A 14,851-nucleotide genomic window follows, 5' to 3' on the forward strand; every position below is an offset into this window, starting at 1 on the left:
TTAAGGTAAATGCTTTCTTATGGAAATTCTTGGTCACCAGCCATCTGACCACTTCTAGTAATACTGAAAATCAGTAGATACTACCTTGGTGTTTGATATTTAGATAGTAAACATTCAGTTACCACTCTGCTTCCTGTGTGCCAATATCTCTAGTATTGTAGCTCTCCATACTGAATATGAAGTATGACTCACTCATCTGCCTCACTTACTAAGTTATCAACTCCTGCAGGGAAAACTTTACTTATTCATCTTTTTCTGGCCTCAATGCCTGGCACTTGGAAAGCACGGTTTTTTGAACTATTGAACTGAGAGAACAAAATAAAAAATAAATATCCATCACATCATCCAACCAAAGAGAAAATAGCACATAATTTAATCTCTTGTTTCCTTGACATTCAAATCAAAATGCCTACTATAATGATTTATCTTTCCTTCATGGAGGGGGAAACAAGTAACCCTTAATGAGTCCCTGCCATGCTCAAGACATGTGCTGCTTAACTGTACATAAGTTGTTGCCTTGAAGACCTACAATAGCTTTCAATTCTTCTATTTTAAAGATGGAGAGAGGATTGACGAATCTAAATAAATAATGTCCACAGTTCTCCAATTAATAACAGAATTAGAATTTAAAATGTGCCCTCTCCTCTGATAGGTTTTGTTATTTTTAAAAATCTTCTAAATAAGATTTCAGTTCTTAGATACCAAACAACTTCCTCTTTACATTAAATTAGAATTTTGTATTGGATTCAGAGTTCTTTAGAGACAAATTGAGAATAATTATAAGTTAACAGATGGAGGATGATGAGAGACCTAAAATGGAACACATGCTCTGAAAAAAATTTTTTTAATAAAAATTCTTTTTGTAAAAAAATATTTTTATTTATTCATGAGAGACACAGAGAGAGACAGAGGCACAGGCAGAGGGAAAAGCAGGCTCCATGCAGGGAGCCCGATGTGGGACTCGATCCTGGGACTCCAGGATCATGCCCTGGGCTGAAGGCGGCGCTAAACCGCTGAACCACCCAGGCTGCCTTTAATAAAAATTCTTAGAAGATCTTTATACATAAATTAGATTCCTAATATTTCCCAGAAACATGTGATAAAGATAAATCAAAAATATTCACTCTGAACTTGAGTGTGGTATAATCACCAAATATCTATAAAAAAATATAGCTTAGGATGTTTGAGAGATACATGGTTTGTCCATTCCTGTAGTTATTCCAAGGTCTATCACATGATTCATCCAGATAGACAACAAAGACTTGATTTTCTGGACCTCATCATACTATTCAATAATCGTACACATTGATGGAATGTATTGCTTTACACTTAGGAACATAATAAAAGTAGGAAAATAAAACATCGTTTTGAGCCTCTGAGTGGCTGGTTCTGGAACCCTTCAGGATATGCTTCATTCTTTGAGAACATTAAGAAGTTCTTTACTGGTCTTATTAACAAGAATAATTTCTACCTGCATGGGCCATTGACCTGTCCTTAACTTATTAAAAATTGTATTATGTCATTGTATATAATTTGGATTTTGTCTTGGATTTTGGAAAGCTTAAACCCAATCCTCTGTTTCACACTTCTAGAGCTATAAGTTATAGCAAGAATTTTTAATTGAATTTCTAGTTACATATTTACTTACTTTATCGGATTCATTCCAGTTTTACTTTATAATAAGATATATTAAATCCCTTTCTTAAAGAAGCTGGAAAAAATAAGGAAAAGAACCAAACTATGTCAGTAGAAATCAATTTAGCTGCAAGATGATTTTTTTAAAAGGTAGGTAAAATGGAAATAAAATGATCATTCTGCTTTTGGAAGCTGTCATTTCCAAATATTCAGCAGAATAATGCAATTACTCAAATCCCATAGATATTATTTAAGACTTCCTTTCTCATCTATATTTAGCTGGTCTTTAAATGAATTAATTTATGATTCTACTAACTACCTATGCCCCATGAATTGCCTCCAGCAAGATCTGAAGTCCCTTCTCTCTTCCCTTCCTCCCAATGTTAGCCATCAGCTTTAGATCAAGCAAATCCTCTCTCTGGGGTTGGAGGATTGCTCAAAAGCTAGGACTTGTGCCACAGTTTCAGAGGTAGATTTTTTTAAGTGGTCAAAATGTATATGGATGCCAGTCCATTTCTGCCCTCTAAAGGTTTAAGTAAACTCATTAATTTTGGGGAATCTCTTTCTCCCATTTTCCCTCTCTCATCCTTTCCCTATCATGAAGCAATTGGCTTGTTCGAGGATACAAGCCCTAGTCAGAGACAGAAAGGCCTAGAATACTTCAGCCATTGGCACTGGGCTAATGTTCTCTACTTGCTTAGCATTTATGACACCATATTCCTTAGAATTCGCGAGTGTGAGTTGGACAGACCTTTTATGATGTTATTGTGGTGACATCTAATACCTGAGTTTTAGTTTTGGTGAAGCTAAAGATGGAGTGGTAGGCAGTGGCCAGTTTTCCCTAAATAACTTTCTTCATTTCCTTGGTTTCACTAAGGTAAGATTCAGCTATGACTGGTTTCTGTGGACACACTATCTTCTAAAGCACACAAACATCACTCCAATTTGCAACTCTGTAGTTAAGCCTTAACTTTCATCTCTTTACCAATACATGACTCCTAATTATACCAATTAAGTTGCTAAAATGAAGGGTCTTAGACATACCACGGTCTCTATAGGTAGTTAAATAAAGGATCCTCAACATTATTTCTCTATAAATCAGAAAATATCTGTCTCTATTTTTTCAACGTATTTATATGATGGGACACATCATTCTCTCCATATGATGCATTTTAGGCTAAGTGTGAAATTTTAACAGCTAAATCATATCAAAAGTCCACAAGGAGAGGGATGCCTGGGTGGCTCAGTGGTTGGGCATCTGCCTTCAGCTCAGGGCCTGATCCCAGGATCCAGGATTGAGTCCCATATCAGGCTCCCTGTGAGGAGCCTGCTTCTCCCTCTGCCTGTGTCTCTGTCTCTCTCTCTGTCTCTCTCTCGGTCTCTCATGAATAAATAAATATATCTTAAAAAAAAAAAAAGCCCACCAGGAGGGGAGCCTGGGTGGCTCAGGTGGTTGAGCAACATCTGTTTCTTGGTTTCGGCTCAGATCATGGTCTCAGGATCATGAAACTGAGGGCCCATGTGGGTTCCATGCTCAGTACAGGGTCTGCTTGTCCCTCTCCACCCACTTCTCTTGTCCTTCCCCCAACTCACGTGGTCATTCTCTCATGCATGCTCTCAAATAAATAAAATCTTTAAAAAATTCCACAAGGAATTCTCAGTGCAATCCCTTCTTCCAAATCACATAGCCAATATTTTAAAATATACCTGACCTCCAAGGCCTTGGCAAATCAGCATCCTTAGGGGTAAACATATAGAAGTTCTATGCTTAAAAAAGTGTCAAAAGCAAGTCTCAAAAGCAACTAAAATTTGGAATGAATTGAGAAGACCCTTGAGGCGAATAGCCTATAAGGCTAAAGAAATCTCTAGATTAATTTTCTCCTCAAAATGCAGATACTTATACAAATCCTCATTTAGTCATTAGATGTGTGATACTCCCTAGTGAACAAGACAAACACAGTTCCCACCTCAAACAACAGATTTTCTCTAACTTACATCTTGATCTTTTCATCTATCGCCTCTAAAGTGGCAACGTCTCCTAAAATTGTTTCATTTTTCAGTGCTGCAGGAATTCTTCAGACCATTGAACTGGAAGTTCTCATTATTGAATTCCATTTTAGTCAGTTTAATGAATTGAACCCTGTTATAGATGTAGAGCTGCTCTTATTTCTCTTTGGATGGCAACACCATACGAGCACAGTGGCAGTTAAGATCCCATAGTGCCTTATGATTCTGCAAATGAAGCTGTATTGGGGGAGCTGTACTGGAGAAGTTGTGTTGACTAGTTGGCTAATACTTACATGCAATGAATAACAAGTATCATCCAAAAATAATTTAAGAGGTAATCACCATAAAGGTAGTGGCCATTACAAGGGAAGCCTTTGTCCTACATAAAATTCTCTTTTGTGATCACAGAAAACTTTTTGGGAGGTCCAGGGTTTCTCCAAATATTTCCGTATTACCTCATTTGTGCCAAGTAATGGTCATGTGTCAGCAGAATATAAAAACTTACACAACACAAGAGTGTAATTTGTTTATCCAAGTCCTTCCGAATTCCTTCCTTTGAACTTTTTTACCATCTCACCTATACTTTTCAAGAGAAAACTAACATGAATCATCCTGACCACCTTTTCTTCTGTCTCAGGAAGTATCTCTTCTCTCCATGATGAAGGGCTTTCACCTGTGCTTTTTATCTTGTCTTGTCCTGTCTCTGTCTGAATCTCTTTCTATCCATGAACCCTCTATTTCTTTACCTTCCATCCAACCTTCAAGACTGTTTCCTTTAACTCAGACTTCTACAAAAATATCCAAGTTTCTTAAATTCTGAAAACAAAACTAAGACACTTAGTTATATGAATCCTATATTCCCTTTCTTGAAATAACAGTTTCCAGTAGGTTTACCCACCTACCCTTTTTCCTTTCATTTTCTATTCACTTCTATTTGCAATTTCATGTTCAAAAGTGCTCTTTATTTACCTCAGTGATTCTTGCCAAAATCACTAAAGATTTCCAAACCCAGTTCTAAGCTAAGCTGTTCACAGATGTTTCACCCTATTAAAAGATCCACTACTTCTCTCCATCCTTGACCTCTGGGTCATCTTTTAATCGATTCTCTGACAGCTATTTGTCTTGTCCAGAAGATATTTCTTTCCTTTTCTGGTTCATTGGCTTTTGGGATGTTCTAGAGTCCCATGAACTAAATTATTGGTGGTAATAACTGAAATGGTAGAAGTTGGTGAAATTCCCAAGGGAGAGGTGTGTAGCTAGAACAGAACAAAAGGGAGGTCCTGGAGGAAAGCTCACGTTAAGGAGTAAAGACGTGCAAGTAGTAAAGACAGTATGGCGGACAGAGCAATTAGAGAGGATGAAGTACAAACCAAGATGCATAGGAGGGGGATTTGAAAGAGGGACAGGTACCGTGTGAAATGTCTCAACTCCCAACCTCATCTTCCCTGACTTCACCAAAACGTCAAGGAGGAAAAGAACTTCAAAAGACATCATTATATTTGGAAATTAGGTGGTTGCTAGGTGAAAATCAATTGAAAGGATTTTAAGAGAGAGTGGCTTTCAAGGAAATGGAATAAATAAGAGAAGGCTAATCTTGAGGAAATTAGACAGTGAAGGATAGAGCAGAAGTTTATGTACATATCAACATGTGGCCTCTGATAGTTAAATGACTGGCCTGTAACATTTCAAATGCCCTTAATTACATTTTGCAGGACTTGTTTTTAGAACTCTGACAGGAGAATATAAGTTGTTGCCCCCAATTCATAACCAAAGCAATGAGTGCAGCTCTAATTAAGCCTAAAAACACACTTTTATATCCTCAGATCAGCAACCCAAATCATACTTGCTCTGTCTTTATTAGATGAGTTTAAGAAAGTAAGCTTGTTGCAATGTACTAGTCAGTGATGGACCACAGGGATCTAACAAATGTGAATTCGGAGGAAGAAAACCACTCAGAGAGTAATAATGAAATGTTTGAGGAGACCAATTAATCTAAGGGTCCAAGTTTTTCCATCATATTACTCATTAAACAGGCAGGTGCCTGCTCTTTCCTTCAAGGGAAAGAATAATGATGGGCTACACCCTTCTTTCAAAAGAGATAAATCATTTTGAGGGTACATACAAAGAAGGTGGCAAATATAGTTCTAAATTTTTGTTTCTTTTTTTTTATTTTTGTTTTTTAGCTAAAGAATCTGATTAAAAATATTTAGGAAACTATAGATTCTTTATACATGAACCTCAATGCAAAACATAGGGCTGTCCAAGAGAAGGCTATGGTTTAATTTCAAGAATCCTAGACTAAAAGATCAAAAGCCTGATTCTATGTGCTGATTCTGCTAGCAATATTAGACAAATCCCTTGGCTTCTGAGTCAAATTTTCTTTAGTTAAAAATGAAAAAACTCAGATCCATCTCAGGACGAGAAGGTACAGAAATCTTAAAATGCTAGACACATATAGTATAGTATGCTAGATGAACTTTACTATGGCTGAATGACTAAAAAGCCTTGTAAGTCAAAGTCAGACATTTTGTAATAAGGTGACACTCATAGTTGAGACATCTGAGGAAGAAATAATATTTGATTTTCAATGTGCATCTGTGGGTTAGGCAAACCAAAAAGTACATAGGAGGTTCTTTGAACATGTTTCACAAATGTTTGTGAAAAGGCAAATCTACAGTGTACAAATATTATATGTACAGACGTTTTACATCTCTATCCAAATTTAGCTGCGCTTAAATACATTTAAAGGATTAATTTCATAATTAGATGCCAATCAGTGAAACTTATTCCATTTTTGCATTCAATAGTTGTTTTTATTCTTCTATATACTAAGACATCTTGCATTTCATTCTATTTGCCCTAGAGAAGAAAATGAATACCTAGTGAATCATGTAGACTTAGACATGATTGCTGAAAGATTACAAATCATCAAATTATAGGAAGATTAAATTAATTATGGGTGGAGCATGTTATTCCACCTCTGTGATCTTTATATAGAATTTCAATTGATCTATTTTCTAATTTTATGTTTAACTACATTTTAAGTTACAAAGAGGCTTAAAAGGAGTAAATTTATGAAGAAAGTCATTATTAGTTGTGAATTTGCCTTAAAAAAAAACATTTTTTTAAAAAAATTAACTTATTTATTTGAGAAAGAGACAGCAGAGAGGGAGAGGAAAAAGCAGCCTTCCTGCTGAGCAGAGCCAACACAGGGCTCAATCTCAGGACCCCAAGATCATGACCTGAGCTGAAGACAGCCACTTAACTGAATGAACCACCCAGGCACCCCAAAAAACATTTTTAAGAAGCAAATTATTGCATCCAGCTGGAACACTTCAGTAATTTGAAGTTAACATTCAATTTTCTAAGTCTTCCTTTCTTTTCTAAGGTTTCAGGTAGATAAATGGTAAACACTTAGCACAATATAACTAAGATTTAAAATGTATACTAACCATGTGGAGCCAGAAAGACCAGCAATGTATGTAGCACAATCTAAAATCCCTGATTCATACAGCGCCTTGATCACACCTGAGAATCCGACCATGGCTCGGAACCCTCCACCTGAGCCCAATATGGCCACCACAGGCACCTGCAAGGGATGAAACACAGATCATTTGTAAATCATAAAACATACTCCTTTTTGGTTTCAATTTTTTTATGTTCCACATTTGGTAATAAAGAATTTTAAGTTCACTCATACCTTGATATATCTAATTTTTTAATAAAGCAAATGCTTCACATAAGAAAATTAAGAATGTCTATTAGAAAGTAGACATTACTAAACTACCAACCAATTCTATTAAAAAATAATAGCAGCCGTAAGTCCCTATAATTTGCTTGACCCTTTGCAGTTTTTGGCTTGCTTTGGGTGCACTTTTTTTTCTTATGATCCTCTCAAAAATCCTGGGAAGTGAGCAAAAAACATCTTTGCTCATTTTGTAGATGGAAGTTCTAAAATGCTGATATTCCTGTGTAAGATCTATTAGCTGGTAATGTGTAGTTAAGTAAGCACTGTGCCCTCTTGGTCCAGAATTCTTTCTGCTCCTTTATGCTGACTCATTTCAAAATATATGCTATTATTCAAATGACTAAAAAAAGACAAGGTCTACAAAATCTATATATTAAATCTATTTATTAAATAAATCTGATTGAGGGATCTCTATCTTTTGGTCATTACATGTAGATATAGGAATATCATTTATTTAAGTGAGGCATAAATGTAATAACAATTATGATAATAAAAATAGGGATAGATTGACATTTATTGAGCTCTTAGTATCTGGTAGGAACTGTTATCACTTTATAGAAATTATCTCATTTAATCTTCACAAAATCCATATGAAGCATCTATTTTATAGGTCAGGAACCAAAGCACTTGGAAACAAGATCTTGAAGACTCGTTCAGGATCATGCAACCAGCAAATACAGTCAGAAGTTAAATCCCAAACTCCTATTTCCAGGCTCATGCTAATATGCCTTACTAAAATAAAGTGCTACAGGCTAGGAGGACATGAGGTCCAGAAAGTGTGGTCAATGCCAATCAGAAGAATTGAAGTGGTGGAGAAAGCTTCATAAATAAAAAAGAAACTTGAGGTTCATTTTAAAGATGCACAGTTCTTCACTATGGGAGGTATGAGGGCAGAAAAGGAGGGGAGGCTGTTCCGAAAATGGAAGCAGCAATGAGTCAACCATGAGTTTTTGCAATAGAGAAGCAAAGGCTGTCTGCAACATGATTGAATTACAAGTCTTTGGAGAGGGAGAGATTGTCATTTTCTTTGTGATCTGAACCCTTAATGCTTAAGAGAGCTGGTGGTTTCTCTTTACCCTCGGGCACAGTTCTCAAAGTATACACAGCTGTCAGGGTGTCCACAAGGCCAAAACTATTTTCTTGAAAACAGTAACATGTTATTTGCCTTTTTTTCATTCTCATGACTTCATGAATGTATGATGGAGTTTTCTAGAAATTACAGGATGTGTGATATAGAGACATTAAATTCAAGAGCAGATATGAGAATCCAGCTGTTTTCTGTTAAGGCATACAATAAAGATACTTGTAAAAATGTAAAACAATGCTGCTCTTCTCACTTTTTTTTTTGTTCTTGAAAATATGGTTATTTTCATAAAATGTTATTTATATTAACAAGACAAGGACTTATCTAAAATACATATTCTAATAAGTTTTCTCAGTTTTAGTTTGTTTGTTTGGTAAATATTCATAGGTATAACCCATATAAATAAATCTAGAAGTTTTTTATATTTTTTGAGTAAAATGGATTTCTGAGACCAAAAAAATTTAACAACCACTGCTCCAGAATATCAGGCACATGGTGAATACAATCCAACATCTTCCAGGAAAATTCTGAGCCTACTGAGGATAAGGTAGGGTGCAGGAGAGGGTAGGGGTGGGGCGAGATAGACAAGGGAAGAGGGAATGGATGGAAATATTTACTGGGGAAAGGGCTGTCTTTTGCTTGACATTGTTTCCCAATAATAACTATTATCAGAGAAAAATTATAGATAGAAGACTGAGCAATTCATGGAGCAGAGATATTAGATCATGAAGGAATTCAAAGCTTTATAAGAAATGAAGTGAAGGATGAAATCCCGGTGGGTGGAAGAACAGAACATAAGTGAGTAGGGATGTTCTGATTGGAGTATCTGACTGGAGTGAAATCAAATTTGTCATACTGTTATCAGGTTTTATTTTCTATATTTGTGATGAAGTCTCATTTGTAGAATAAATGTACACATCATGGAGTGCATGTGCAGAGATGAACTCATGTACTTGTGCCAGCTCTTTTTTTAAGTGTCCTTCACACCCAGTGTGGAGCCTAATGTGGGGCTTGAACTCATGACCCCGAGATCATAAGTCAGATGCTCAACCAACTGAGCCACCCAGATGCTCCACTTTTGATAGTTCCATCTTATCTCTAATAGTCATGGTTTTCTTTTCTTCTGAGGCATGAATGGGAGACAGCAATCCTCCTTTCTTCAATCCCTAGAGTGAAGCTTAGGAGAGAAATAGAATCAAGGCATATTTACAAATAAAATCTGATGACCAATCTGCTGTCGGGCATAAGAGGGGAAGGAATGTGGTCAGACCATTAGGGTTTCTAGCTTTGCTTGCAGCAGATGATGTTGTCATGACCCAGGAGGAAAATCCCAGGGCATGGGGCCAGCTGAAGGGGAAATACTGCAACTCAATCTCAGAAATACAGAATATATGACACGAATGCATTGTGTTCCGAACACCTGGATCTTGATTCTTGGATATTTACTGACCAATGTGACAAATACATATATTCATGGAATTATTGTTTTAGAACCAGAAGGACCAAAAAGATTATGGAATTCTTGCATATGGAAAGGGAAGTCTGTAGAGGTTAGGTCTTAGTCGACGTAAAACAATTAAGAGCAGGACACCCAGGACTAATTTCCTAATCCAGGGCTCTTTTCTGATACTAAGTGGCCCTAAACTGAAAGACTCTAGTCATCCTAATTAGATGCAGGTTCGAGACCTCATTCATGAAAATACGCTTCACCAGTTTGGTGCAATGGAGCAATTGAAAGGACTCTAAACCTGTGTATGTTTTTTTATTATTTTTTAAGATTTTATTTATTCATGAGAAACACACAGAGAGAAGCAGAGACACAGGCAAAGGGAGAAGCAGGCTCCAGGCAGGGAACCCGACGTGGGACTCGAGCCCAGGTCTCTAGGATCACACCCTGGGCTGAAGGCGGTGCTAAAGCGCTGAGCCACCCGGGCTGCCCTGAACCTCTGTATGTTTAGACTCACAGAATGCTTTCAAATATAAATGTTTAAATTGTAAATAAATCAAAATATGTAAGTTCCTAAAAACTTTGTGGAGGGAAAAGAAAGCTAAGATAGGAAACAAAATTGGGTTAAATAAAGTGAGTGAATGGAGCACAATACAGTATTTGTAAGCAGACCAGATAAGAAGTTAGAAGGAGGAAGGATTGGAATTAGGCCTTGAAAAAAAAGTTGAGTTTATGGGCAATAATAGTGAACAGTTACTGTTGCCATGTGCCAAGCACAGGTTCCAAGGTCAAGCCAATACAGTCGTAAGTAGGAAAGGTATGTGATTTGAGGACCAAAGGACCAGTCTTCTTATTGTAGCAGGAGTATACTAGAGAGTCAGGAAAAATAAGATTAAGAAGGCCTTTAAGGAAAAAAAAAAAGTACTAGAGTTGATATTGTAGAAGGAGGAAGATTGTTTATATTCAAAAATCATTTAGAGGCCTCTGAGCCTTTTGATTTAGTTACTTGTAACATTGCATTATTGAAAATAACATTAAACCTAATACAAATCAGATAGTTTAGAGAAAGAAAATTCTTAGTAAGAGGTTATACCGTTCAACACAAAACACACGACCTGAACTGTTTTTCAGGGTCAGATTAATATGAAAAGTTGGAAAACTGAATATAAGACTTTCTCTAATCCTGGGAAAACAGCTCTCCATATGTCCTTCTTCATAAGCCAGTAACCAACACATACTTAGGGATGTTTATTTTATGTTGTTAGGAATTTTCTGGAAGTAGTCACTTATTAAACTGGAATTGGTTGTTATATAACCCACTGTTTTCATTACTGCTTTACAGTAAATTCTTAGAGTTTTCAGGTAAGATTTTAAAGTCAAGTATCTGAGGTGCTATCAGATGAAACAAATGTCAGATATTTGTACATGAAAATTGAATGATCAAATAATTGAATGACTATGGAGATTATAATTCCCATCTTCATTTACTACACATGAATTAATGTTTTTATGTATCTCATTTAAATTTCACAACTCTGAGATATAACCTACATGTTAAAGATAAAATATTTGAAATACAAAGAAGTTGATTTTTCCATATTACAAAGCTAGAAAGTAATGTCTTGTGGACTTAAAAGTGGATCTGTCAGACTCAAAAGCTTTTACTTATTTATTTTATTTTTCTTTTTCTAAAGCTTTTTTTTTTTAAAGATTTTATTTATTTATTCATGAGAGACACAGAGAGAGCAAGAGGCAGAGACACAGGCAGAGGGAGAAGCAGGCTCCATGCAGGGAGCCCGGGGACTCAATCCCGGGACTCCAGGATCATGCCCTAGGCCAAAGGCAGGCACTAAACTGCTGAGCCACCCAGGGATCCCCTTTTTCTAAAGCTTTTAATTCACTATGGTCCACTGTCTCTGAAAGCTTTCCCTACAACTAACTTTGTGACCTGAGGCAAAAAAAATCCTTGGACTCCATTTTCTTACATGTAGAAATACTGCGTAGAATTAATAACCTTGAGGCCTTTAGCTCCTAGAACACTCTAGATCCTAAAACTCATACAGAATAGGAATTATAAAAACTACAAAAATATAAATTTTTATTAACATAAAAAAGGGGAGATTAGGCTTTATCAAGAAAATACTGTGTGTCTGGCACAAGTATGGGCACTTGCATTCAATTTATTTCATCTAATTTTCCCAGCTCTCGAAAGGAGAGTGTCATTTCCATTATTCACATGAAGACATATTCAATGTACGCGAACACCCTGTCTGCGTACAGACGCAGCTAATTGGTCATAAAACCATGACGTGACCTAAGGTTTCACCGACATCATAAGTCACTCTTTTTACTCATCTTCAGAAAGAAAGAGAAAACTTTAGTAAAAGAAACCATTTGATATTTAGCTAATTTGCATTTCAGATTCATGTGTCACTTCGATGATTTCAGCCCAATTTTACGTAATAAATGAAGGCTAACTTTGGATGTTTTAATAGCCTTGGTCATACTGAAATAACTTTCAAAGAAATAACTGAGGAGTTACAAGAAGCAGCTGTTAGTCCTGGCTTAAAATCTAAAAGAAGCAAAGAGATAAATATTGTTGACAGGTTTAGGTTATATTTAGACCTTATAGCATCAGTATTTGTGCATAAATGATATCAATGAATATTTCTCATGCTTCTCATATGATAACAGGAAATGAATTTTCATTTACCAAAAATTCTGTGGTTGTGATTAAATTACCTTGATGCACAGGCTTATGGATATTATTAATTTCTTCTCTTGCAAAAGAAAATTCTCAAGTGTTTAAAGATTTTTTTGGTTTATATTTTCATAGATTTTTAAGGTTTGAAAATTATCTAAGGGCTTTTTCCTCCTTGGCTCCTGTATTAGTCAGAGTTCTACAGAGACACAGAATCAACAAGATGTATTTATCTATCTACCTATCAAGAAAGAGATCTTTGATATAGAATTGGATCATGAAATTAGAATGAAGGCTCCAAAACCAGGAGAGTCAATAATGCAGTTCTAGTCTGAAGACCAGCACGCAGAGACCCAGGAGAGCCAATGGTGCAGATGGAGAGAAAGGCAGTCTGCTGGAGAATTCTCTCTTGCTCAAGGAAGCTGATCTTTTTTGTCCTATTCAGGCCTTCAGATGATTGGACAGGGCCCACCCACATTACAGAGGGCAATTTATTTATTCAAAGTTCACTCAACTGAGTGCTAATCTCATCTAAAATCACCCCATTTCATGTCTTAAGGAAAAGTACATAACCATCTCTGTACCAAAACTATCAAGTCCTAACAAAATTGTTAATTTGGATGCTCAAAATTATGAAAAACTCAAAGAAAAAATCTTTTCCTTGGTAAATTATTTAAGACACTTTTCATGTGTTAAGCGGGAAGAAGGTGTTTTAATATATAACTAGTAATATTATATGAAAATTCAGTTCATTATGTTTAGTAAAATAGAGACTTAAGATATTTTTCTGATAGTATCTTTTAAAACACGCAGTCCAGTTGATTAAATATTTTTTAATTTCTAAGAGAGTTTATATTTTACTGAATAGTATGAAAGAGGACTATAAGTCAAAAAATTTAAGTATTAGAATTTCCTATGCCAGTTTCTTGCTAGAATCATAAGTAGTTATAACCATTTGTACTGTTATGTATTTGGGTTTGGTATTTGTTAGTAATTATCATTCACAAATTATTCCTTTTTCTTTTTTTGCAGGTAAAATCAGGCAATGATGCCTGAAGATGCCACAAACTCCACATTATTGAAACTTGTTTCCTTACTCTCTAATTTGCCCCAAATCATCTCTCTGTTCTGGCCAGTTTGGAGAAAAATATGGTATGAATGTCAAATCAGAACACTTTCTTCCTCTGCTTTCGTTGAAAGTCAATTTTCCAAAGTGTCAACCACCACCTGAGCCCCCAGTTCCCCAAAGCACAAGTCATGACGCTTGAATATACATTCAAGGAGGTAGCCACGCCCTAGTTTTGTAACCTTCAACTGATGACTCCCCACCAACTTATAAAAGGGGTCAAAGAAGCTGTATTGAAAATGAGAAAGCCAACCCTACAAGCATAAAGGAAAATTTTTAAAAAATAGCATTGATTTTTTTTTAAAGACCGAACGAGCGTATCACAGTGATTATTCCAATATTAAAATTGTTCAGGCTTTAGACTGTTTGTGCATCCTAGGTCTTTACTTATTTGTTGTTGTTATTATTATTATTAATTAGAGGATAGAAGCAAAGATGACAATTACTGAATCTGATTTACCAGTGCACCTCCACAGTATTAGCAATGGTAAGAGTGGACATGGCTGTCGGTACTTAGTAAATGGTAAATCCCAGAGTGGGCTTTGCCTCCCCACCATCCTGTGCCCAGTACCAGCCCTCCCAAAGTGATGTCCAGGCCATTTCTAGTCAGAAACTTAGGCAACACCTTTGTATATAAAGGGAATGAAGTCACTGACTTGGTTTGCATCACAAAATATACAAAAAGTAGTATATACGATCTCATTTCAATCTATGTACAATTTTTTCCAGCATAGCCATAATTTCACATGCAAAATTTTATTTTTTTTTTAAATTTTATTTATGATAGTCACAGAGAGAGAGAGAGGCAGAGACATAGGCAGAGGGAGAAGCAGGCTCCATGCACCGGGAGCCCGACGTGGGATTCGATCCCGGGTCTCCAGGATCGTGCCCTGGGCCAAAGGCAGGCGCCAAACCGCTGTGCCACCCAGGGATCCCCACATGCAAAATTTTAAAAGTGAGTTTACATGAAATTGAAACTTGGTTTTCATCCAGCCCCTGGTCCTTTAAACCCTGGAAGCTTCCTCACATAATGCCCATGTGATTTATAAAACAAATTGAAACCTGCAGCACACCCAGCACCTGTCCCCATCTACCTCCTCCCT

At 36.3% G+C, this 14,851-nt stretch overlaps 1 protein-coding gene across 7 annotated transcripts in view; it reads right to left on the reverse strand.

Moving 5' to 3' along the window:
* Positions 1-14,851, reverse strand: part of PLA2G4A (phospholipase A2 group IVA) — a 152,721-nt gene that overhangs the window by 48,406 nt on the left and 89,464 nt on the right. For all 7 annotated transcript variants that reach the window (XM_055319437.1, XM_055319440.1, XM_055319438.1 and 4 more), the window contains one exon: positions 7,095-7,231. In XM_055319437.1, the coding sequence (XP_055175412.1) occupies positions 7,095-7,231 (137 nt within the window). The remainder of the gene's footprint in view (positions 1-7,094; positions 7,232-14,851) is intronic.

This window comes from Nyctereutes procyonoides, unplaced genomic scaffold (genome assembly GCF_905146905.1).
Source record: "Nyctereutes procyonoides isolate TBG_1078 unplaced genomic scaffold, NYPRO_anot_genome, whole genome shotgun sequence".
Lineage (NCBI taxonomy): Eukaryota > Metazoa > Chordata > Mammalia > Carnivora > Canidae > Nyctereutes > Nyctereutes procyonoides.